The sequence below is a fragment of the Lagopus leucura genome, unplaced genomic scaffold, assembly GCF_019238085.1.
Source record: "Lagopus leucura isolate 7727_CA_CO unplaced genomic scaffold, USGS_WTPT01 Super-Scaffold_100040, whole genome shotgun sequence".
In the NCBI taxonomy this organism is placed as follows: domain Eukaryota; kingdom Metazoa; phylum Chordata; class Aves; order Galliformes; family Phasianidae; genus Lagopus; species Lagopus leucura.
This window is the reverse complement of record NW_024962289.1, coordinates 2,813,074-2,837,535: the sequence shown is the minus strand read 5'-3', so window position 1 is coordinate 2,837,535 and position 24,462 is coordinate 2,813,074. Positions and strand designations below refer to the sequence as shown.

The 24,462-nt window shown below is 51.4% G+C and overlaps 1 protein-coding gene across 2 annotated transcripts; it reads right to left on the bottom strand.

Moving 5' to 3' along the window:
• Nucleotides 1-108: 108 nt before the first annotated feature.
• LOC122186830 (heparan sulfate glucosamine 3-O-sulfotransferase 3B1-like) lies at nt 109-24,320 on the bottom strand. 2 transcript variants are annotated; one of them, XM_042883784.1, is made up of 3 exons: nt 10,882-12,214; nt 7,656-7,804; nt 109-3,243 (listed from the first exon to the last, which is right to left on the bottom strand). In XM_042883784.1, the coding sequence occupies exons 1-3, from the start codon at nt 11,044-11,046 to the stop codon at nt 2,625-2,627; spliced, it is 933 nt and encodes a 310-aa protein (XP_042739718.1). In that variant the 5' UTR covers nt 11,047-12,214; the 3' UTR covers nt 109-2,624. The 2 variants fall into 2 exon arrangements, with proteins under 2 accessions (XP_042739718.1, XP_042739717.1); XM_042883783.1 differs by lacking the exons at nt 7,656-7,804; nt 10,882-12,214 and adding an exon at nt 23,900-24,320.
• Nucleotides 24,321-24,462: the final 142 nt, after the last annotated feature.

Genomic DNA, 24,462 nt, shown 5'->3' with positions numbered 1-24,462 from the left:
TACATACCACAAAATACTTGATTTACATTTTTAATCAGACTCTCTTTTTTGTGGGTTTTTTTCTTTCCATTTTGTTGTTGTTTTTTTTTTAATTATTATTATCATTACTATTTTTTATTTTTTTTTTAACAAATGGGCTACTCTACAGTACCATGTTACAGAGAACGCATCACTAATACCTGTACTGCACTTCAGAATACAGGACTGAATGAAACTCAGCCATAAATTAATGTTACAATGTGAAGGTTTAAAAAATAAAATAAAATAATAAAAAAAAAAGAACTTCTAATCACACCTCCAAGCTTAACTTCAAACAAAAAACAAACAAACACCAAAGGTTTTGTTTTTAAATGATGACAATAGAACTGATTCCAGTATTAGCAACCGGCCGTACACCACGGGGAATTCACCTTTGCTGTCACACTGTCAGGTAAGGCCTCTACAGTGAATGAAGTCTACTACACACTTCATTACAGAGGATACTGAGGCAGGGCTAACCGTTTGCTCACAGTTAGAAGAGTTATTATTCACCCTCTGTATTTCTGCTCTTCTAGAAGATTGCTTCATGAGAGCGTTTTGCAGCAGGGTTGGATAACACAAATGAAGCCTGAGCTCTGCCACGCAGCTGAGGAAGACATCGGGATATTAAGAAGTTGTATCCTAGAAGAGAGAGGGGATGCTGAATCTTCCAGCACAAAAAACAGGCGGGCACACGCACCCTAAGGGAAGCACATGGCAGGGAAGCCACAGAGTGGGAATCACTTGGGGAAGGCAAGCTTTTTCCTTCTGCACTTTGCATAAGCCAGCTTGTAGAATACTGAGAATGTTGGGACCCCTCATCACTTTTCCAACACCAAGTGTTTCCTTCTCATCACCCCACCAGCCCCAAGCAGTTCCTTCTCCCAGGCCACCCAACACTATGGGGTCTGCAATGTGCTCATGCATCTGTCAGTAGGGAACGGGGCCTGGCTGGGCACCAAAGCCCCCAAATGTGCATAGATCCAACCACCACCATGGGTTTCAGCTGTATTTGTGGGACAGCGGGGTGTGCTCTGCTAACCTGTCCGGTCCCACACTCCTGTTGGTGGATGGTGGCCCTAAGCATTGCTTCATTGCCAGAAAAGGCTTGGTGCAAGGAGAGGATTTGCATCACATTCTCTTTGTAGGAAGACGTGTCTGGGGGCAATGCCCACATGGGGAGCTGGTCCTGCTCACTGCAGTTTTGCTACCTGGCATCATGCTTGACATCTCCCACTTCTTAAGGACATGCACACGGGGTGTGAACCCCACACACCCCACCAGCATGGACAAGGTACCCAATGGAACGCTGCTGTGTCAGCCCACAGCCCATACAGCTTCACCACAGCCCTGCAGGTGTTCAGCTGAGCTAACAGAACCTCTGACAGCAACAAGGCAGTGGGCACACACAGTGATTACCAAAACCTGCTGAGCATGCAAAACACAGCTGGAGCTTTTCGGAGAGCCCTGCCAACCTGTTCTAACGTTCCAACACATTCAATTCCACTTCTGGGGAAGGATTTCCAGGTCACTGCACACGGCTTGACAGCGAGGTGCTCAGAGCCTCCCATCCTGCCCAGCTGCCAGCCTCCCCCTGCTTTTCTATAGGTTTGCCCTCATTGGCAAAGCAGCATTTTTCCCAGTTCTAAGCACATACTGCTCCTTGAGAGCATGGGAAATGTGTTCAACCAAAATACAGCAGGAGTAAAGAGGGCCAGCTGTTGTTTCCCAGCAGGGGCAGTGCCCTGGGGGGCACCAAGGGCACAGTGCTAGGCTCAGACTTGGGGGCTCAGGTGGCTCTGCGGGTATCTCTGGCATCTCCCCCCGTGGGGCAGGCACCACATGTGGCTTCTGAGCAGCACAGAGTGCATCGCACTCACATATACATGCATTTTCACATTTGTCCTGCAGTCAAGATTTAAAATGCATAGAGGGACTGTGGGAAAGAGCCTCCTCGACACAGGGCAAGGAGCAGCAGGCTCAAGAGTCCACTCTGCCTGCGCCGCAGGCTCTGCAGCATCCCCACGAGGAAAGGAGCATGGGACACCAGGCAGGGGCTCTATGGCTTGGATTCCCCACGCTCTGACCCACCAGCTCTGCACCCACCCGCCCCACAGAACCCCTGGGACGAGGGAGCAGAGACCGGGACACCGGAATAGGGAAAGCAAGTGTTTATAAAGGCCAGATACCCGTAACAAAAATAAATTTGTGCTTTCCCCTCCCTCCCTTCCCACCCGTCCCTTTTTTTTTTTGTTTTTGTTTTTGTATTTGATTTTTTTTGCTTTTTTTATTTTTAAATACAAATCTTCTTTAGGAAAAATGGAAGCACCGTCAGTTACAAACCAAACCAAAAAAAAAAAAAAAAAAAAAGGAGGAAAAAAAAAAAAAAGAAGAGACATATTAGAATTAAACACGGTGGAATGTTAAACAGGTTACAGGCTACCGTTCTAGCCAGTGCGGTTAGGCAGCTTAGTGAATTAATTGCTTAGGAATTAAAAATAAATTATTATAAAATAGATTTCTGTACATTTTACATACATATATATCTCTTTATATACGCAAACTGTGATGGGCAAGTAATTACAGGGGACTTTCCCACGCCAGCCTCAGTCCCAGCCGAAGTCCTGCCCCGTCATCTGGTAGAACTTCATGTTGAAGGGCCGGTAGAAGTCCCGCAGCCTCTGCACCACCTCCTGGTCGATGTCGGGGTGGGTCCTGCCTTTCGTTTTCCCCAGGCAGTGGGGTTTGCTGCTGCCCTCCGCCTTCTTCAGGCAGGGGAAGCCCTTGGTTTTGTTGAAGTAGAAGTGTTTGTCGGTGATGATCCTCTTGAGGCCCAGAAAGTCCTGGACCCTGCCCAGCTCCCCCGCGGGGTCGCTGATGAGCCTCTCCCCGCTGACGAAGAGGATCTGCCCGATGGGGAAGTAGAGCAGCCAGTTCTCCAGGTGCTTGGCGTAGATGCCGATCTGGATGGCGCTCCACGAGGTGTCGATCAGGCCCGTAGTCCTGTTTTTGAAGGTCAGGCTCTCAAAGGTGGGGATGTCGGGCTTCTTGGAGAGCGTCTGCGTGTAGTCCGAGATGGCTCTGGTCACGGGGTCCCGCACCACCACGATCAGCTTCGTGCCCTTGGCCATGGAGGAGATGCGGGCCGGGGCCTCCTTGGTGACGAAGTAGCTGGGGGTCTTCTCCATGGTGATCTGCCCCTCCAGGGTCCTGGGCATGAGGTCCCTGCCAGCAAAACGTGCAGGTTACAACAGCAGGTAACAGCAAAATACACACGTATATATAAATACAGGTACACATACATACACAAGAATTTTCTTCCTTAACATGTTTGTATGGGCCATTTAGCTCACATGGATAAATCCATTTTCCAATGATCTAGGGGCTATGGGTATTGTTAAACAGCACTGTATTAGAAACCCAGCTGAGCAATGTCCCACTTCTCCAGGGGTGGGGGAGCCAGGCTGTAACTCCACACCTGCAGTGTGGCTGCGCACACCACACCACATGGTCAGGATGAGTCCACAGCAGCACTGTGCATGGCTCATGTCAGCACCAGACTGCCTCCATGCCCAGCCCACAGCTCATCTTCCCAAGGGTAACAAGAGGAAGGTCTACTGAAAGCCAGGAGCTCACCAGAGCATGCCCACTCTGCTTTCCGTTAGCATCTCCAGTGTTACATTTCTCTCAGTTTAGGCAAAAAAGAGCTATTTGCCCACAGCATCTGCCTAGCTGGTCACCCAACAACTGGGTCCTCAGCAGGGTATTTCCCTGTCAAGCACCAGAAGGAGCTGCTGGAGGCATCTCCAGCACATTCCAGCCAGTACCCAGCAAGGACAGCCTGTCTTCTCTAGCGCCACATGGGCTACAACCAGTTGGGATACAGGATGCAACCAGGAGAACACAACCTAAGCTTGCACACCCTCACAATACACAAATCCTTGAATTCTGCTCTGTTTCCCTGGTCATTTCTAATTAACAACGCTGATAAAAACTGGATAACTTTCTAAAATTACTGAAATAGCTCAAAGCAAGAAAAGTCATTTTTTCCTAACATTCACTTGGCAAGCCTAAATATTTTAGACCCTTTGCCAATGCTTTCGCTTCACAACCCCATGGGACTCATTTACTCTGGGCTGAGAGACAGTTAAAGACAGCAAGAGGGGAGTCTGTCACAAAATTAAAGCTATAAAACTTGATTAAGTTTTCAAAGCATCCACCATCACAGAGAAATGACTGGTGAGCGTGTGATCTGCAAGCCTCAAGCAGCCTTACCCCAGCTGTACTGCACTGCACTGCACACAGAGGCTGCTTGTTACCCTCCCACATTGCTTTATGCCTCTACAGCAAAGATCACTGTGAGCCCTCAAGATTCCAAATGCTGCTGACAACTCGTGCTAATGCCAGTGGTTTCCCTGAGTAAGAAGGCAAAGGGAAAAATGACCCATCTGGGGGTAAATAGCAGGAAAATCCATAATGAGTGGGCTGACAGAACAACAAATTGCTGCATGGCCATGGAATTTGGTCAGTAGCTGTTTAGGTAACTGCTGTTTGATGTAGATTGTACATAGCATTCTATTTCACCTTCTGGCATTAAGTTTATGCAATGTGTTTACTGCCAAGGGACATGCAATGCCCACACCTGTGGGCTCTGCACTGCACTGTTCATAGAATCATAGAATCATTAAGGCTGGAAAAGACCTCTAAGATCATCTAGTCTAGATCCTCTTGGGTCAGTAGGGCAGTCAGTGGACCTGGGACAAAGGGGCAAACATGCTGGGGCAACCTCCAGCCAACAGTGATGGCAAACCCTAGGGCTGCCTTCTCAGCATCACACAAATGGAGTTTCTCATGCAGACGAAAGTCGCCCCAGCCTATGGGCACCTGGGATATGAATGCTGCTGCAAGTCAGGAGCTGTCACGTGCAGACAAACAGAATCAAAACACAGCTCTGACTAACCCTGTGCCTTTCTGGCTCACTCACAAACCGGTAACGCCTTCGGAGAACAGCGCGAGTCAGTGACGCTCAGGGAGGGACTCCTAAATCTAACGTGGGCTGATGTGGATTTCGACAGACTACTCATTAAGTGGGGTCTCTTTTTTATGGCCACGTTAAATCTGAGCTCTACATCAATTGATGGCCACCAATTGATTAAAGGTTTCAATCCACAAAGCCTCCAATAGTCGGAGACCTGCCAAGAGCGGAGACTGCTCTCCATGATAGGCCTAGGTCCAACTGAAGGCAGTGAGTCCAGCAGGTCACTCTGCATTGTGGACATCAAGGTCAACTTCTCCTGCAGGGCTGCTGCAATCAGTGTTTACTGTGCTCCTGGTAATGATGCAAGACTTATTTTTTCCTCCTTGCACAAGAGAGGCCTTAGGCAGGGCTCTGCCCTGTGGAAGAGGAGGAAATTGCTGGGGGCAGAGTTGCTGAGTCAGGTGATTGGGTTGGGAAACTCTTAATGAGCATTTCCATGAATTCAGAGGAGTGCACTGCAGAAGTGGAAGAGCACGAGAGGCACCCATAGGGCCAGCAGCACCTGAGCCCACCCCTGGTTTGTGCCTGAGGACATGCAGCACATCTTGTTTCCAACAGCTGACCCAAATGAAAAGTGGCTGCACAGAAAATGGAGAACAGCAGAAGTCAAATATCATGGCCCATGGATGTGGTTTGAACCTCTGACAGCACCACATCCAGGAAAGCAATGTTTCATTGCACGTGCCCGTCTGTAGCGAGCAGCTTTTCCGTGGCTTCCATAACCTCCCACACAGGCATCACCCATCATGACGGCAGCCAGACACACGGCCTTGGGGACAGGAGGAACTGGTATGTTTACTGCTGTGAACTCACACAGGTGGAAGAATCATTGAGGAGGGTTTATTCCCATTCAAACCACACCTGGAGAAGGGCAAACTGGCCCGGGTGTAGCACTGTGGCTCCAACACAACACACCAGATGTGTACATCGATGGAAGCAGGACCAGATTCCAACTCTGAATATCTGCTCCCGAGGCTTCCAGACAGGGATGGCTGCCTGAGTGGTAGAGGGCGAGGGAAGGAGCTATCATGGCTGGAAGAGCTGCAGCCATGGTGTGCTGGTGGGATATGGCCCCTCTGGGAGATACAGACATGGGCAGCTTCCCTGTGCAAGGCAGTGATGGCAGAGGTGCAGCCACCACCACTACCTTACGGGGAAGGGAGATGATAAAGCTGAGGGCAGGCCGTGGGAAAGAGATCTGAGCACAGACAAAAGCTGCTGCACCAGTCGGGACAGGGCTGGATGGAGACAGTGCAGAGGGCTGCAGTGGATAGCAGGGTGGGAAATAAAGATGGTATGAAAAGCTTGGCAAGCAGTCTTCCCGTCTTGTTATCCTCCTGCCTTCTGGCAACCTGGAATCAAAGACCTCTGGAGCCAGTGTGTGCACTCAAATCATCCCATTTTATATTGACTGTGGACTGCCTGAGCCTTTGAAACCCTTTTTGCCTTGAGAACATCCCACAGCAGAGAGTCCCAGTGCTGCAGTCCTACCTTTGAACCCTTCCCCTGCATCCCCACTAGGGAAGAGACAAGGATTCTGCTTTGTGAGCACAGAAAAGGAAAGTGAGGACAACATTGCCAGCAAATTCCTGCATCCCTGATTTGGGCAGCCAGCACCTGGAGGACCTGCAGATCCCATGAGATGATGGAGATACAGTGGGATCACAGTCATGAATTTCCTGCAGGCAGAGAGCAAAGCCCCTCGCTCTGAACATGTCAAGAGAGACAGAGGAAAAGCTTTTCCTCTAATGAATATTTCCTCGGTGAAGGCTTGCATCCTCCGTAGGCGAAGTGATAGGCTTAGTCTAAAGATGGATTGGCCTACTTTACCTATTAACCACTTAGACTAATGTAATAAAGGCCCTCCTCGTTCAAACAGCCCTAATTCCCAGCCCTGCTCAGCTCTGAACTCCACAATTAGATGGGATGCTAAAATAACCCCACCAGGCTGCTGCCAGGGGAGACATGGGAGGAGGGGGGGCAGGGGGGATTTTATTTTGCTTTTTAAGTACAAACTTCTCTAATGTGAAAACTAGACTCAGAGAGACATAAATTTACAAAGTGGGAAAGACAGGTGGCCCCACGGTAATCCAATCCTGAAGGCTAATGCCCTTTGTGGCAGCTTTTGTCTGCGCAGGGGGGGTCCAAGCTAATCTGCTGCCACTTCTCCAGGAGGGGCTGGGGGCTGCAGGGACCTCTGTGTCCTGTGGCTGCAGTGTCGGTGGCAGGTAGCACAGAATGGCATGCAGGACAGACTGCAGCTTCCTGGGGAGGGAGAGAAGCAGAGCTGCTAGGAATGTGCTGGAGCCTAGCAGGGCTGGTAGCATCACCCAGCTGGGAATCCTGTGACAGGGAGGGACGAGTGGTCCCTATACCTGCTGCGCTGCAGTGAGTCACTTCTGCCGCCACCACTGCATGGCTGCAGCAATGGCTCGTTCCAGTCTCAAAGCCCCCACCTCCAGCCCAGTCCTTCAGCTCAACCCCCTCCAGACACCTAAGCTGTCTCAGTTTCCCTCTGCAAGGACAACAAAACTTCCCTCCAAAAAGGAGAGGGCTTTGTCTGTGTAGGCAGCTCCAAAAAGAAGAGAAGTGTCATTACGTTTGAGATAAAACACCAACATTTCCGGATGCCACCAAGATGACTGCAGGCTGTGGGGCAGACTGAGCAGCATTCACACAGACCCCGAGGCAGATATGGTGAGAATGGATTTTTTGTGCAGGATTTCTAGACTTTCCCCAGAGCTTGCCCTAGAAGTAAGAAAAATAGGGAAAGAAGGGGAGAAGAGCAAGTCGAACTATTTCAGATACCAGCCATGCTCACATCAAACTCAGCCCTGTAATCCAGAACCATTTGCTTGGCCACACAGCAGTGGGCATGTAAAGCATCCAACCTATTCCTGGCCACTTTGTACCCAAATTCCTGACTATGTTTCAAGACAACCAAAATTTGGAAACATGACAGTTTCTGGGGAATGTCCCCCCAAAACCTCACAACAGTGAGGCAGTCTGACAGACCACATGGATCTGATAGACCAGAAATGGAAAAAGCAGACACATTCTCCCAGCCCAGTAGGAGGCTTTTAGCCCTATACCAGCACCAGGGAATGAGCAAAGGTCTGGGAAGCAAAAACCCAGAGCACCACCAGCATTGCAGCACAAGGCCAAAGGCCACCACAATGGACCCATCCTGATCCCATGCCTTTAACCACTGCTCATCAGTTGGAGAACCAACCCTGTCCCAGTTTCACTGGGATGCAGTGCAAGAGAACTTTCAAGGCTCCAACACAAAGTATGGCAGCACACAGACCCTATTCACTGGTATTTATCATTGGCTTTAAGTGGCTTTATGGAGCTTAAATTACATGCCTTTATCTCTGTTATCACTAGCAAGCAAAAACCCCTTATATTTCTTACAAGACAGCAAAAGCCAAAACAGACTGTGCTATTAGGAGAACCTTGAAAGTCCAGGATGAGTTTTGCAGAAGATTGGAATATAACACGGTTAGAGCCACAGGGACAAACGGCACGGCTGAGTCACCCCACAGGACTGCAAGGATTTAATGGCTGCTTTCCCCCAAAGGCTGACCATAAAATCATCAAGTCACAGAAATATTACTTTAAAGCAAGAACCTGGCCAGCAAGCAAGGAAAGAACGTGAGAATAACAGAGCTTTAACTACACGACAGATCAGTACCAAGGTCCACTGGCTTTGGCATCACCAATGTGGCTCCCACTTTGCTCACTATTGGCAGCTGAGGAGAGGGAAAGAAAATGGAGAGGAAGGAGAAGAGGAGACACAACGAAAAAATCCTTCCACTTGCTGGTTTATTATTTGATACACTTGAAAATGTCTTTGCAAAATTTTCCTGCCTTGGGTTGCCCTTTCCTCCCACCGTTGCACTGAGGACCTGTGCAGTAGCACTCAGCCTCTCCTCTTTTTATTATCAGCCCTATAAGAGCAACATGTGTGCTTTTGTCTCAAGCAGGAGCCCGTTGTTTGGGTTGGAAAACTGTACAACAATAAAAGAGAACGGCTGTGAAGCAGCCCCAGCCTTTTTGAAACGGGTGTAACCCTATCCAGCTCCATCAAACACTCGCCACGACATTTACACAAACCAGATGATGGGAATTAATGAATTTGGGGGGTGAGAAAGGGGAGATAAAGGAGAAGGGAGAAGGGGAAAATAATCCATGGGCATGAAAGTCATGTTTTTCTCACCCTCCTTTCTCCCTGCCCCCAAATCTGCCAGGTCCCTTCACCTGTTGGGGAGTCTGGGGATTAGGAGAGGGAGAGGAAGGTAACAGCGTGAAGGCTTCCCATCAAGAAGCCACTCCTCCTGTGGGCTTTGATGATGTCTGCAGACCCAGGTGTCCACCACCAGATGGGAACAGGCTCCAGCCATGAAGTCTGATCTCAACTCTTTTGATGCAGATGCAAAGCCCATCACGTGCTGGGCTGTGAGCAGGGACATGGGGCACCAGTCCTTATACTGCATGCAGACACAGCATAACAGGAGGGGACAGTGCAATACATGGCACATCACAGAGTTGTAGCCTGCAGGGAGGGAATAACTTCTAGCAGCAGCGATGCTAAATTGGCAGTGCTGTCTGCATTGGAACTGGATTTGTGCTTTCACTGGAGAGAGCAATAGGGACCAATGTGCCTCAAAGGTTGTGTGAGGCTAAGAAGGATGGGCACAAAGGCACCAGGTAGGTCTCTGAGCCTCAGACTCCTGAGTGGAGCAGTTCCCTGCCCCAAGGCAGATGCCCAGTGTTGGGAGGAAGGGCTCAGGGGGATGAAAACTTGGGAGACAGGCATGAAAGAAAGCCCTGCTTGTTGGCTGGGGGTCCCGCAAGCAAAAATCTCAGCAGGTCTCTCTCCCCACACTTTGTCCAGGTCCCTCCCAAACCAACACAGACATTCCACGTGCACAGCCCACCCTGGCTCCTTGCTTTGCACCAACTCAGCGCCGCATTTACAAACACTCACCAAGAACTTTCTCTCCTTGCTGTCTGGAGCCAGCCAAGATATTCATCAGCTCCACCAGTTCATTATATCGGTCCCCTCTTTATGTAAAGAGCGAAGCCTCTTTCTGTCCCCCATCATATTTAAAAGCTCGGAACTTCCACTAAATAATGATCTCGCTGAGGGGAGGGGGGCCAGCACTTTACATATCAAAGGGCTGCTTTGGTGGGATTTACAATAATTTGAGATGAAGTGGTAAATATTCCATTCACTCCGCTTTATCTCCAGTAATAATTATAATCCTATTAGCAAGGTCCCAAGAAAGTGATTGCATTATCATCTAGCGAGCATCTATGTGGATTTCTTGGAGTGGGAAGGCCATAGGCAAGTAAAGAAGGAAAAGCAACAAAAGATGCGACTGCCAGCACCTCCCTTCCCCCAGCAGGATTTGGTCTCCATTGTCCCTATGCTTCAATAGTGCTTTGCTCTGAAAATAACAGCTTTTGAGTGCAGAAAGGGGGTGGGGCTGAAATGAGCATCTTCCTCCTCTCGGTCAAGCCTGGTCCCATTCAGGGCCACCAGGTCCCCCCGCTGCCACTCTGGGCACAAAGGGCCCCGGTTCCTCTTCCTGCCGGGCACGGCACTTCAATTAAAAGCTAATTGCTGTTTCTGGGTGACTTCTTCAGAATATCGCACAGCAGCACTGCCCACTGCTTGAGTCATGTGAGATTACTCTGTCTTCATTTCCAAGAAGAAAAATAATAATAAATTAAAAAAAAAAAAAAAAGTTTTTGTTTCAAAGAAGGACAAGGAAGGGGAAGTTCTGTGATTTAAGGGGGAAAACTAACCCTAAACACACCTGAGCTAACTGGCAAAGCAGAACCAAAGGCTTTTTTCCAGCAGATCGCAGGGCCAGTCGCATCTGCCAAGCTGTGTGTTTCACCCCTGCGTACTGCTGCCTCTTGGTGCACGCCAGCAAAACGTGTAGCTGCGATTCATCCCTGTGCACCCCTGTCACCTCCATCCCTCTGCCAGCAGCTGTCACCCACGTGCAGCGGCTCCGGGCTGCGACACGCTGGCACTGCCTTCACCGTGCCCAAGAGTTCAGCACAAAGTGGTTGCAACATTTCTCCCTGTAAAAGAAGCAGACAACAGCCCAGAAAGGTGGAAAAAAGAAGAATCTGAGGCATCTGCTGGGATCCAGTACTCACAACTCAATCCTTGGGAAAGATCAGTCCTCCTGGCTGCCTTTGCCTGACTTGTGGCTCTCACTGCCACAGAGGGACCAGCCGCTTCTCTTCCCTGTAATGCATCTTGTGCCAGAGATGCTGCTTCTCAAAAACCCTGCACTGAGCAGCACAGGGCCCACATTCCATGGGATGCTTCAACCGTCACCAGCTGAGCTGGGATTGGTCCAGCAGCTACAAGAACCAAAGTGATGTCCTCATCCAAAAGCAGGCTGACCTGGAGGAGTGCAAAAAGAGCTCCTCAGCCTGGAATCACTGCTCTTCTGCAGCCTTCCTTGGAGCCTGCAGGGGGAAATCACGGCTTCAGGAGATGATTTCAGACTGTCTGCACTTCCCTAGAAGATGCGGGGTGGCAGAGGCTGTGGGTTTGATGGCTGACATCCCTTTGCCCCTCAGACATGCCAGTACTGTGGAACAGACCCCAGCAGCAGCGGCACTCAGCTCCAAGCAGCACATGCACCAGCCCAGCACAGAGTCCATAGCCCCAAAGTGCTCCCACACCCACTTATTTCCTCTCCTAATTTGTAGGAACAGCACTAATCCTCTCAAAGACATTAAAACACCACAGACACTGTCCTTTGGACATCTCTCCTTACTTCTCAGAGAAGCGCTTCCTTGCAGTGATGGGATCAACCCCCCATAGGGTTAGAGCCCATGGATGTGAGAATGCGGGCGAATACAGCTTGTTGGCTTTCAATGGTTTTCTTAGAAGCACCAGGTCTTTCAAGAACCCCAAACCCAGCAGCACCACGGCTAATGCAGGAACAGAACCACCAATCAGCCCTGCAGAGCAGAGCAGCCTCCTGGCTGCCCCAAAAGGATGTGCTATGGGGCCAGACCCTGCACCCTGCCCCAGGCTGGGGCCTCTGTTAGCTTCAGGCTGTCACAGTGGGGCTCTAGATCTCTTGTGCACTGCATCTGGAGATATTTCCTATCCCTGCCATATTCCTATAACTCAGGAAGCCCACAAGAGGTTATCCCCATTAGCCTCATTCCTAAAGCCCTTCTCCAGGGACCCCCTGTGCCATATGCCAGGGGTGGGGAGCCCAGCGAGCAGAGCAAACCTCATGCTGGATCCAACAGGCATATCTTCAGTATCTTATGCAGGAGACAACAGCCACTCCAACCATCCCCACATCACTTTAGGACACCACTTCAGGACACCTCAGCAACACCTCACAAGCTCTGAGCCAGGACAGGACTTTGGGGAGATGAACTGAAACCAGGGGCACACAAAGCTCACACACCACACTTCATCCCAGGGATGAGCCACAACACAGGGACAAGCCAATGCTTCCACATCCCTTCCCTTTCCCATGCTTTCCCTCTCCCTGGAACAGCCCAGACACCACATTTCACCCGCTCCAAATGTTGCTAGAGGAGAGCTAAAAGAAAAACCCACCACCTATTGAGCCAGCCCTTCACTAAACACAGCACGAATCAACAGCCACCAAACAAAACCAACCCAGAGACAGGCGGGACCCACACTCCCCTCCTGCCCTGTTCATCAATCACAGCCCCACTGAGAGCTCTTTTGTGTCCTTCCCCGAGCACACAAATGAAAGCCCCCAACCTGTGTGCCTGCACAGGCAGGTAACAAGCTGCACTGATAGTGCTGCCTTTTGTCCCACACCCCTGAGCAGCCTCCCGTTTGCACAGGGAGGGCTCTGCATGCACCTAGACACACACTGCTCCCATGGAGCCCTGCTATTAAATAAAAGCTTGGTGATAAAGCCCTGTGCTGCCTGCAGGGACGCTTCGCTGTTTGTCACTCCTGCGAGGCACCTTTGGGGTGGGACGTGCACACAGGGTGTGCAAAGAGAGCCAAAAGGAACTGGTGCTGGTGGCAGCTGTGGGACAGTCCTGCTGCTCTTTCTCACTGTGGGCAGCAGAGCAGAGAGAGAAGCAGGAAGACCACCTTGTCCATGCAGCAGGGATCTCCTGTGAGCGCTTGGAGCCTCTGAGTATCCTCCAGAGCAGCCTGGCGCCTCCACAGAACGCAGAAAGGAAGCAGTTTGGATGGCAAGGCCAGGGCAGGCAACAGGGAAGCCTGCAGACAAATGCACACACGCATCAAGAAAAGACTGCACATCCTTAAATAGTTACTCCAGGAATCCATCTTCTGCAGATAAGGGAATGCTAAAGGCAAAAGGCAAGCAACCGGTATTGCCCCAGCTGCACAGGGCTTGGAAAGGACAGTTCAGAAAGCAACCAGCCGTCCATTTTCACCACCATCCCACCCAAAAAAGGTACAATTCCTTCTTCTGCCTTGTTTGCCAACAGCCACATGCGCATGGATGCTGCCAACAGAGGCTGAGTGTGGCCGTGAAGCTGCTGCACAGCCCCAGTTCCCTCTCAGCGGAACCAGTTGGAACGCCGTGCAGCCTCCATAATGGCCCTAAGCACAACAGGGCAGCCCTCTGTCCATCACAGGTCACTGTCCCAGTGAGAAGAACCACAGCGATGAACAAATTTCCTCTCTACAGAAGGTGACAGCAGCTGCCAGGTGGCACAGCCGTGACCTGACCCAGTGGCCATCCGGCCACCAGCTTGTCCCACCTCGGGGCGAGTTGTGTTTGCCACCCACTGGAACAAAGGCCCAGGAGTTAATACACCGGTGATCCTCTCAGCACTGATCCCTAAATGCATTTTAGCACAAATGGGATTGCTGTCTCACCTCATTCCTTAATGGATTTGTGATTACAGCCAGAAAGGTGTAGGCGGTGCATTGGAAATTAAGCTTCCCATTGTAAACAGATCAGGTTAGTGAGTGACAACACATTTGTCCGGGATGGGATTTTCTCCCCCAGCATCTCCAGTCAGGCTGGCATGGCCCTCCCCCCCTCCCCCAGCCTCTTCCCACCCTTTTTACCCCTCACAGAAAACTCCAGAGGCCAGAAAAGCAATTAAACACCAGGACCAAAGAGTAGGGTGCCCACTGAGGATGTTCTGCTGAGGGTGGCTGTGCCACCATGCCACAAGGCGAGTGCCAGCAATGCTGCAGAGCTCTGGGTGCAGCAGAAGGAACACCGACAGGCCTGGGAAGGAACGAGATTCCCAGTGGAGGAGGGAGACAGGCAGCAATTAGGGAAACAAGAAGGAGCAGGTCTGTCTGCAGACACCCCTCCTGCCCCAGTCATTACGTGGGACCATGGCTGGTCATAAGCAGTCAAGAGCTCTTTAAAGAGCAGACTCAGATGGTGGAGATGCTCTGCTGCAAGTACAACAGATGCAAAGCACTACTTCTAATTAAGAAGGCATTCACTTAATTAGACACTGTGCATTGCCATACCAATGATTTGATCTAATCCTACACATTTGGGCTGTGTTTAGGAGGGCTCTTCATGCTGGCTGCTCACTTCTGACTGCTTGGGTTGTCTTTTTTCATACCCTGATGGCTGTAAGGCAGGTCCATGGCTGCAGTGCCAACCCAAAGGGACTTTGTGGAGTGATGTCACACTTGCCAAAACCCAACCAGTGGGAGCAGATCTACCTATCAGACAGGTCATAGGAAATGCATGAGAGCTGATCTCCTTCTGAACCTGCTCCATGCCTCGGCTCGACAGTCCCTGACACAGGGAAGGCAGAGGGCTGGTATGCTGAGAGATGGAGCACAACCCAAGTGAAATGACTTTTCCCTGAACACTGAAGAGTCTGAATGAGAGCCATTGTCATTCAGATGAAACCGAGTGTCAGATTAACAAATCAATGGGCACAGGAGATATAAAATGGATTACTATTGAAGCCTTTCAAATACTCAAACATATGGATGAACCAAATGTGAATTGTAATTGACTCACCCGCACCTTTGATCTCTACACCCTTGGGTTCCCAAAGAGACAGCCGGCCCCCTCTGACTGGGACTGAACCAACCCGGGGCTCCATTGTGAGCTCTCACAAAGCCTTTTTTCTCTCTGCTTCCATCTCCTGGATGTAGCCACATCCTGGCTCTTAGAAACCGAGACAAGCCAGCTCTGTATCAGAGAGCGACAGGGCTGCAGGAGGGCAGCTCAGATCTCCTGGATCCAATCTCTTCCACGGAGCCCACCAGCCCCAGGCTGCTCTCCCCATTACCAATCCCTGCTTCACACTGGCCCACCTGGTCACGCATCAGAATGTGCCATGAAGGATCAGCAGAAGAAAACAATCAAGCATGCAGCAATGATGCTCATTGCTCCACTCTTCCTGGAGGTGACCTTAGGGTCTGTTTAGGATTTTCCAAGGATGTTGCTGATGGGTTCTGTAGCATGGGTGTGTGCTGACTTCAAAACCCTTCCTGATCTGGAAGTACTGAAAGCTGCTCTGCTCCTCCTCCCAGCAGCATCTGACAGTGCAGATCACTTCTACTTGATGAAGAGATGCAGCTTTTAGTTTTCCTGGAAGGTTTCTGCACCTACATCAAGAATAACCTGAATATAAACTAAACTTCACCCCTAAATGCTTACTTCTGGAGTTTGCATAGAGATTCGACCCATTTTGGACATCTATCCAAAGACACCTCAAAACAGTAAAAGAACAAGCATCTTTTTGATGCTGTATGAATCACAGCTCCAGAGGAGTCACGCAGCAAGCATTTGTTGGGCTCTAATTTCATGCCTCGTTACATCAGGTTGCTCTAGGCCTTCTAGAAAACCCAGCACAATTCATTCCTCCACCTCCAGCTTCCCACCTCCACACCAACCAACCTTTTGTGTACCCACACCAAAGTCTCCTCATCATCACGGTGGCAAATGAAAGCACTCTGCAGCTCTGTTACTGCCATGCTGAGCCTCACAGCAACAGCAGCCTTGAAACACTTGTTGAAGGGAAATCCCAACAGCTCTTCCAGTACTGGGCACCCATGTAGAAGGCAGAGATGCTGCATGTGTCCCCTCTCTCCATCCACAGCAAGAAGACTGGGTTTAATGGGGGTCTAGGGGACCTTGCAGGTCTGGGAGCAGGCTTTTGTCTGCCCCCACCATTCTCCAACTCAGCCCCAGCCCTGCAGCTGCTCAGCACTACTGGTGACCCATGCTGGATGGCTGAGCACAACTACATGGCTCACTGCAGAGGAACCCAGCGAAGAAACGGCCATGGGGAGGAAACTCCTGTGCTCCTAATCTGCTTTAGGAGTGCATGAGCTTGCTGTTTATATATAGCTTAATTAATTATTACACTGCATTTAGCAGCGTGACCTTGAAGCCATCTCTGGGGGGAGCCAGCAGCCCCAGTGCAGCATGGTGGTGTGTGAGGCATCAGGACACTCCTCCCTACCAGACTGTAATTAAGAGACTCTGGAGCAGACAGCAGCTCCTGGCCCCTCTCAGCTCACAAAACACTAACCTGCTATTCCACTTCTGCTTTGGCAAGGCCTGTATCTGCTCCTAGGGCTTTGCTCGCTGCTCAACAACTCCTGTTAGCTATTCCCTCTGAAAACACCATGCAGACAGTCCAGGGCTTGCTAGATAGCAGATCTGCTCAGAGGGGAAATTTTATAAAGAAGCTGTGAGCTCTGTGTGAAGCTGCAGCAAGCTGAGTGCACAGCGCTACGGAGGACAGCAGGGATTTGCTGATCCCCATCCAGCTCCCCGAAGAGCAGCGATCCTGTGGCTGCTCAGCTCCCACATGGCTCTGTTTGCAACTTCACTGCCCAGAGACGCAGTGAAGCCAAGGCAGATGCAGGGGGATGTTTGGAGATGCCCACAAACCTCATCACCCCACCGAGCACCTCTGGGTGCTCTCCCATCTCACACTGTGTGCAGAGGTTCAATGGGTGGTCAATGGGTGGTCGTAGGGGGGTGAGAAACTGCAGGCATCACAACACCCCTTACCTGGTGCACTGGGCTCACGAAGCTGCTGCCTCCCCCCGGTTGACTCCTGCACCTCCTGCCTTCCTTCCAAGTCTAACACAGCTTAAAAAAAAACAACAACCAAACCAAGCAGCAGGCATGCCAGAGCTGCAGGCCTTGCCAGTTTTTAAGCAAATATTTCACAGCCTGATGAAGCAGCAGAGCACTTGGTGAATAAAGCATCGGGGTTTTTTCCTCCCCCTAGTGACAGAAGGTCTCGGCCCTGAGTGCTCAGCCTCCTGCACATGGGGTACATGGGACAAAACCTGCAATCCTGCTGCAGTTGGTTCCCCAGTGACGGTGCTGCTCCCCACCCACAGCTCACTAGCATGCAGCACACTTGCTGATTTTCAGACAAGTTTGCATTCAATACCCGGAGGAGCTTCCAGTGTTAGAACAGAGTGTTGTTCACAACTGTTTTCTTCTAGTTGCTTTATCGAAATTAATCAAAGTAATGGCTTTTGCCCAAAAGGACAATGTGCATGCTTCAGGAGGAATGTTTAACAGCTCCACCACTCAAACACACACCAGGGACCTGAGCCTGTTCAGAGGGCACTGAATGCAGCAAAGTTTTGGGGCCACATCCAGTTGGTGCAGAGCAGCCTGCCCATGCAGCAAAGCATGCTGAGCACCAGCATCAGTGCTCCCACTCCAGCTGCACTGTGCCACAGGACTGCAGCGCAGCAGCCCAGGATCTGGCCTCACGTTCACACTCAGCAAGGGATGTGTAACATACATATCCACCTATAATGCTCTGTGCAGGCCTATAAAATAAAAAACCTACACAAAATCCCCATTTGCTGCTGGAAGAGCTGACTGCAGGTCTGCCAGCAGCTCACACTGCTGGGAACTGGCTGTGCCAACTCGATGGGGAGGCTCCAAGATCTCTCCCTTTCTCACACACAAGGCACTTGGTGGATTTCAGGAAGGCCCTGCAGCAGCACAGAGTGGGCTGGCTGGGTCAAAGCTCTGAATAGGAGCAGTGTAATATTGAGGATGGCACTGCACCAGCCTCATGAGTGGGACTGCTGCCCTCGAGCTGCAGGTAAGCTCAGGGTTGGATGTTCCGCTGCTGTAACAGAATCAAAGGCAGCCCTAAGTCACAGTGTCTCTCAGTGGGGACAGATACTGAACACTACTGGCTCCAGGGTGTTCCTGAGGAACTGGAAGGACATGTAAAGAATTTAGCAGAACGTGGCATTTTTCTTTAAGTTCTCACCTTCCCTGCTACCCACCGTGCCAAGGGGCCGTGTCACACTCATGTATTCCAACAGGAGAAGGAAAAAAAAAAAAGAAGTGAATTATTCATTTACTCAAAGTCAGTGTGAGGTCTTCTGCACGCACTTCTGTACGGCTGGCTTCTCCTCGGATGTTCCCACCAGCAGCATCACAACCCCCAACCACCACAATGCTCAGCCTCTCCATACAGAATCACAGAATCGCAGGGGTTGGAAGGGACCTACAGGGATCATCGAGTCCAAAGCAGGTTCAGCACCAAGCTCCTGAGGCAGGAGCACACACATCTCCAGAGCCAGCACACTGATGTGGGATGCCAGCAGCCCGCAAACAGCCCCTCACATGCCCGCTCCTCTCCTCCTGAGGTCCCTCACTTCCTCCAGCATGGGGACACTGCATTCAAAGCCACTCTTGAAGCTTCAGAGCTATTGCAAAGAGAAAAGCCACCACAGGGAACCCTCTGAAGAAGAGATAAGAACTGATCTCCTTTCTGCAGCACTTATGAATGAACTGTAAGGCCTTCTGTACATCACGCCTGCACAGTCCCTGCTGTCCCAGGCAGGAGGAGCACAGAGGACCCTTTGCTGGGACCTTGGTGACCCTTCTGAATGTGGCTCTGTGCACCTCGCAACCACTTCCGTGGAACCTCAGAATATCCCAAGTTGGGAGGGACCCACAGGGACCACCAAGTCCAACAGCATCACCAGGACCTCAAATTAACCCAGGCTGCTAACCGACACGTCACCCCCAGCCCCCTCCTTGCTGTTAACGAAGTGAAGAAATGGGCCATCGACCCAGCTGGCTCTGCTGACAGCCACCAGGCCGAGCTCCTCGCTGAAGCGCCCAGCGTTCATTGCTCATGAGCTAATTAAGAAACTCCCCATCAGCTGCTGAAAGACTTGAAATTGGGCAAGCCTGGTACAGTCAGCAAGTCCCAACCCAGCACTTACTCACAGCCAGGAGGAGGCGTCCCCTCCAGTCACTCCCTGCAGGGTGACAACAGGTAGCGTCGATGCCCCCTGACCCCCTAATTACACCGCTGAAATAACGAGCCCTGGGATTTGTTGTTCTTGGAGCCACGTGCTGGCTGTCCCGCACCGCGCAGCCCGTTGCTTAGCCCTGTGACCCACTGCTCACTCACGGTCACACCGGCCAGAAGAGGTGAGCGCTGCTGCTGAAAGATCGCTTAATTAGGATGGATTAATGACACCGAGTCCGAGCTGGAGCAGACAGAGCAGTTCAGCGAGCGGGGCCTGATGGTGAGACAATACAGCTCCACGAAGGCAAGTTTTAGAGCCACCGCATCCAGCCACGTATGGGGAAAAGATCACAGAGCTCAAATACACAACAAATTCACAAAATCCTTAAGCCAGAGCCCAGCCCACAGCTTTCCTCCCACCATTCCCACGGCTGGGCGCAGCTCGTGGCACACGGTGCTGCCATATCCATGCAGCAGCCCACCACGTCCCCCCCAAAGCACGGCCAACGCCGAGGAGCTCAGCAGCTCGACAGGTGAGGCCATGAAACCCGATCACTGCAGACAATGTCGTCCCCCCAGCGTCGTGCTGGGAAGGCCTCGTCACGTGCGTCGTATCGGGCAACATGCTGGAAGCGCAGCGGAGCGCTGAAACCCCGGCGACACGAATAATCTTTGCCATCTGTTTGAACAACTCAACCCTCCTCAGATCTGGAGGAATGATCCCATGCGAACACAAGGGCCTTGCTGACTGATTCCAGCAGCCCCAGCCCCACGATTCGGGGCCGTTCGCTAAGGAAATTGGCCTGGTGGTGTTGGAGGGGCACACGGGACCCCGAGCCTATGGGCAGGGCGCTGGGAACCCCCACTCGCCCCAGCACAGCGCAACGCAAAGCCAAGATTTGTTTATCTACGTATCACATATCTCTATATAAACATTGTATATTACAATATCAATCGATTAACAGATGCATCTAATATTTTTAACTTTTTTTTTTTTTTTAAACATAAAGCAAATAAAATCTCAGCAGGATTGGCAGAGCGACCCTGACGAATGCAACCATCCCATTGGGATGTGCTCACTGCCAGCAGCGCAGCCCCGGCATCGCACTGGGGGAACTGCTCTTCGCCCAGCTATGGGGCTTCCACACAAAGCTGCTGGGAGAATCGCCTCCATTCCCAAACTCCCCAGCAATGAGAAGCCTCCAGGGGCGATGGGAGCTGTTAGCAAGTGCCTGGCTGGGGGGACAGAAGGCATCAGGGTGTTACACTCACTGCCACCATAAATTCAGGCTTTACAATGGCCAAATGGAGGCTAAAACTCCGTCTCGCTCAGATTTACCCTGGTTTCAGCATGGCTACAGCCACCCGATGTGTTACCTTTCCTCTGCTTCTCACACACACCCACCCTGGGGGCCAAAAAGGACGCTCCTGGGGGCAAAAACAGCAAACAACACCAAACGAGGATTTTTCCCATCATTCGAGAATCGCCACAAAGCAGCACCCTGTGCAATAACATCCCCACTGCTTACTGGGGTGATCTGGAGTTTAGGAATGCACTGCACATAAATGGATCTGAATCATTCGGGGGGGGGGAATGAATTGGGGAAAAAAAACCAATAATCCCAAAAATACCATAAAACACAAAGGGGAGGGGGGAAAAAAGAGAACACGGCCTGGCTCCTCGAGCAGCCACAGCCAGGGCATGGGGTCCTGGTGAAGGCTGAGTGCTCAGCAGATAGACCAGCGATGGGCAGCGGGGCCAGGAGTGCACAGCGCAGCCCCATAGGGCACGGGGCTGAGCCCACGGGGCTCAACATGAGAAATAAAGGGGAAAAAGCAACAAAAAACCAGCCCAAAAATGTGTAATCCTAAGTGTGACTTTGTTTCCTTACCGTACATTAATTACAGGACCAAAGGGTTTCAAGTCCCCGCCCTGTTAAAAACACACCATTATTGCCTGAAAGGAAACTAAATATATATATATATATTTTAAAATATATTATTTTTATATATATAAAATTTATTAATATATAAATTATTTTTCCCCGTATCCCAGGGAAGAAGCAATCCCCATACGAGCAGCACCCCACACGCACACAGCAGCTCCCCACAGGCTGCTCGCGGTGCAGCCCGACTGAGGAAACTCATTTATCGCCCCCAAATTCCACGTGCTCCTCACAATTAGTTCTCAGCATGGCTGGATCCCATTTCTCCTCTGTCATGGTGGATATTTTCCCTGGGACTGGTTAACATGTTGCTTTCATTACCGGGGAGAGCCCCACAACACGCGCATGGGGTTGTTTCCATTGGATTCCCAGCTATCTCACTGTTAGTGAGTTTTTCCCTCTCTTCCTTCTGCTTTTTAGCAGCTCGGCACCACTTGATGCTGTTCTGCCTTCTGCAAGCGTAAGGGGAAATGTGTTTTATTCCATTTAAATGCCTCCATGTAACAAATGGAGCAAGAAAAAGTTTGCTCTCCCTCCTTCCTGAGTTCCTCGCTGTGCTTCCTGCACGGCACAGCACTCAGATCGGTACAATTAATCACAAATACACCCGAAATTTAAGCTCTCATCAAAGCAAAACAAGCAAAATTGCCACGACTTCTGCCTCTCATCAATCTGCACAAAGTCTCCATTGGAAGATGGCATTGCACAGCAGGAAGAAACTGGAAAAAAAAAAAAAAAAAAAAGAAAAGAAAGGAAAGGAAAAAAAAGCCCAACCAAATCAAAGCAAAACTCCCAGATCCAATCCGATCAGCTCAGATCCACGGGAATAAAATCTCCTTCCAGCAGCCAAGAGTTGTGTCCCCATGGTCCCAATGGTGATGGGTTGAAGTGGCGGCGATGGGCGCTGCGGCACGGAACGGCCCCACAGAGAACTGTGCAAAAGCCCCCGAGCAGCAGAGCTGAGGCACACCCTGCTCAGCAAGGCAGATATTTTACAGCGGGTTTTATCTGCTTTTATGGGGCCGTTAACAAGCAAACAGAAACGCTTCTCCTTATTGATGTTCAGATAATAAATAAAAGCCTCAGTGGGGCTCGTGGCAATAAGCATGCTCCTGTGGAGCGCTGAGAAACCAAAACGCATTGAGGTTCAGGGCAGTCTGCAGTTATGCAGGATCTGATTTGTAACACCGAAATTCATCCCGCCCAATTCCTGCGTCTCATTCAAACCGAACTCAGAAATAAGGCAGAATTTGCAAAGCACCCAGCCATTATTTGGGCAAATATTACCATTCTCCTCAGTGCACTGAGCACGATTTTGCATTCCTTCTCCTCAACCCATTCGGGTTACAGTCTCCCAAGAGCCACCTTGGGACTCTACAGCCACCCAGAGCTGCCCAGAACTCAGCTAAAAGAGCAAAAAACCCCAGCTCAGCCCCCCAGCAGTGTGCTCACAGGGGTAGGGCCCATTCGGCTGGAAATGGAGCAGCTGATAAGAAGAAAGCATGGGAGAAGTTGAACCCAAGTTTGATGACAGCTCCTCTAAATGTTAAAAACTCCGTGTGTCCCTTTGATACCGACTGCCACCCCCCGTGCTGGGACAACAGATTGGTGCAATCATAAGCTTTATTCTCTCCTTCTCCCCCTTCCACCTCTTCCTTGTAAAAGATTAATCAACCATTTTATGGTCTAATTTAGGCGCCTAATTAAAAACACAGTTCAACACCTACAACGCCGTCTTGCTAATAAATCCTGACAGCTCCTCCACTCTGCAATATGCAGGTTCTCCTTCCCAAACGCCAAGTTAATATTTGATGGGATATCAGTCTCACCCCGTGGCCGTGGGACGCCGCATCCTCCGCTCAAACCTCAGAAACCCACTGCACGAAACCGCCCGATCCCATCCCGCATCCCCTTCGGGACGGGATGGCGGCATCAAAATCCCATCCAGCGATCCGGGTAGGAGGACGGGCTGCAGGGCTGTTACAGCTCCTAACTCCGCCGCTGTACCCGCCGGCCCCGGGCTGCTTTGGTACTGCACGGATCGGCCCCGAGCGCTCCGGGCTCAGGGGGATGCGGTGCCCGTGCGGCCGCCGCTGTGCTCCAATTTTCAACTTTTAATCAACGCCTCGCGTGTTTCTCGCTATGTAACCCTTTTTTTTCTTCTCATCTGCTCCCTCCTTTTTATTTATATATATATATATATATATATGTGTATATATATATATATATATATATATATATATGTACACATATATATTATATTTTTTTGTGGGGTTTCTGCTGAAACCTGCGATCCAGAGCGAATTCTCATCTCGGAATAAGCCAACGCAGCGCAGCGAACGGGGACCGCCCCGCCCCGGCAGCGCTGCCCCGGTCCGAGCGCGGCCGGAGCTCCGGCGCAAGGGATTAAAAAACCACCGCACGGAGAGAGAGCTGGGGAAGGAAAAATTAATATTTAACTCTATTTCGAGATGACGTGCGCTTTGCTCAGCGCGAAGCCCGCAGCCGCCCGGCCGCCTCGCGCACCGCCTCGGACAGCGCACTCCTCGCGGAGGCTTGACAGGAACTAATCGGGTTTGGGGGGTCATTTTTCGTTTTTTTAAGGGTATCCGGAACCGCTCCCCCCATCCCCGCCCCGTACCTGTACCAGGCGAGGCCCCGCTCGTAGTTGCGGTCGAAGAAATGGGGCTCGGCGCCGACGGCGCGCACGTCGGGGTGCACCCGCAGGAACTCCAGCAGCGCCCGCGTGCCGCCCTTCTTCACGCCGATGATGATGGCCTGCGGCAGCCGCTTGCTGCCCGAGCCGTTGAGGAAGGCGGAGATGGGGCTGAGCGCGGCGGGCGCTGCCCGCGGTTCCCCGGGACCGCTCTCCTCCGGCGGGGCAGAGCCGCGGGGCGCCAGCCCGGGCAGCGCCGCGCAGGAGCCGGCGCACGAGTAGAACATGTAGAGCCAGAGGAAGAGCATGATGGAGAGCAGCAGCAGCCTCCGCTTCAGCGGCAGCAGCGGCGGCGGGAGCGCGCCGGGCACATCGAGGCAGCGGTTCAAGCGCTGCCCCATGTGCCCGCGGGCGCGCCGGGCTGCATGGCTGGGGCCGCCCGCCCGGCTGGCTACCGCCCGGCCCGGCTCAGCACGGGGACGCCGCCGCCGCCGCCGCCCGGCGCCGCATGGGCTCCCCCGAGCCCCGGCCCCGCGGCCGCCGCCCGC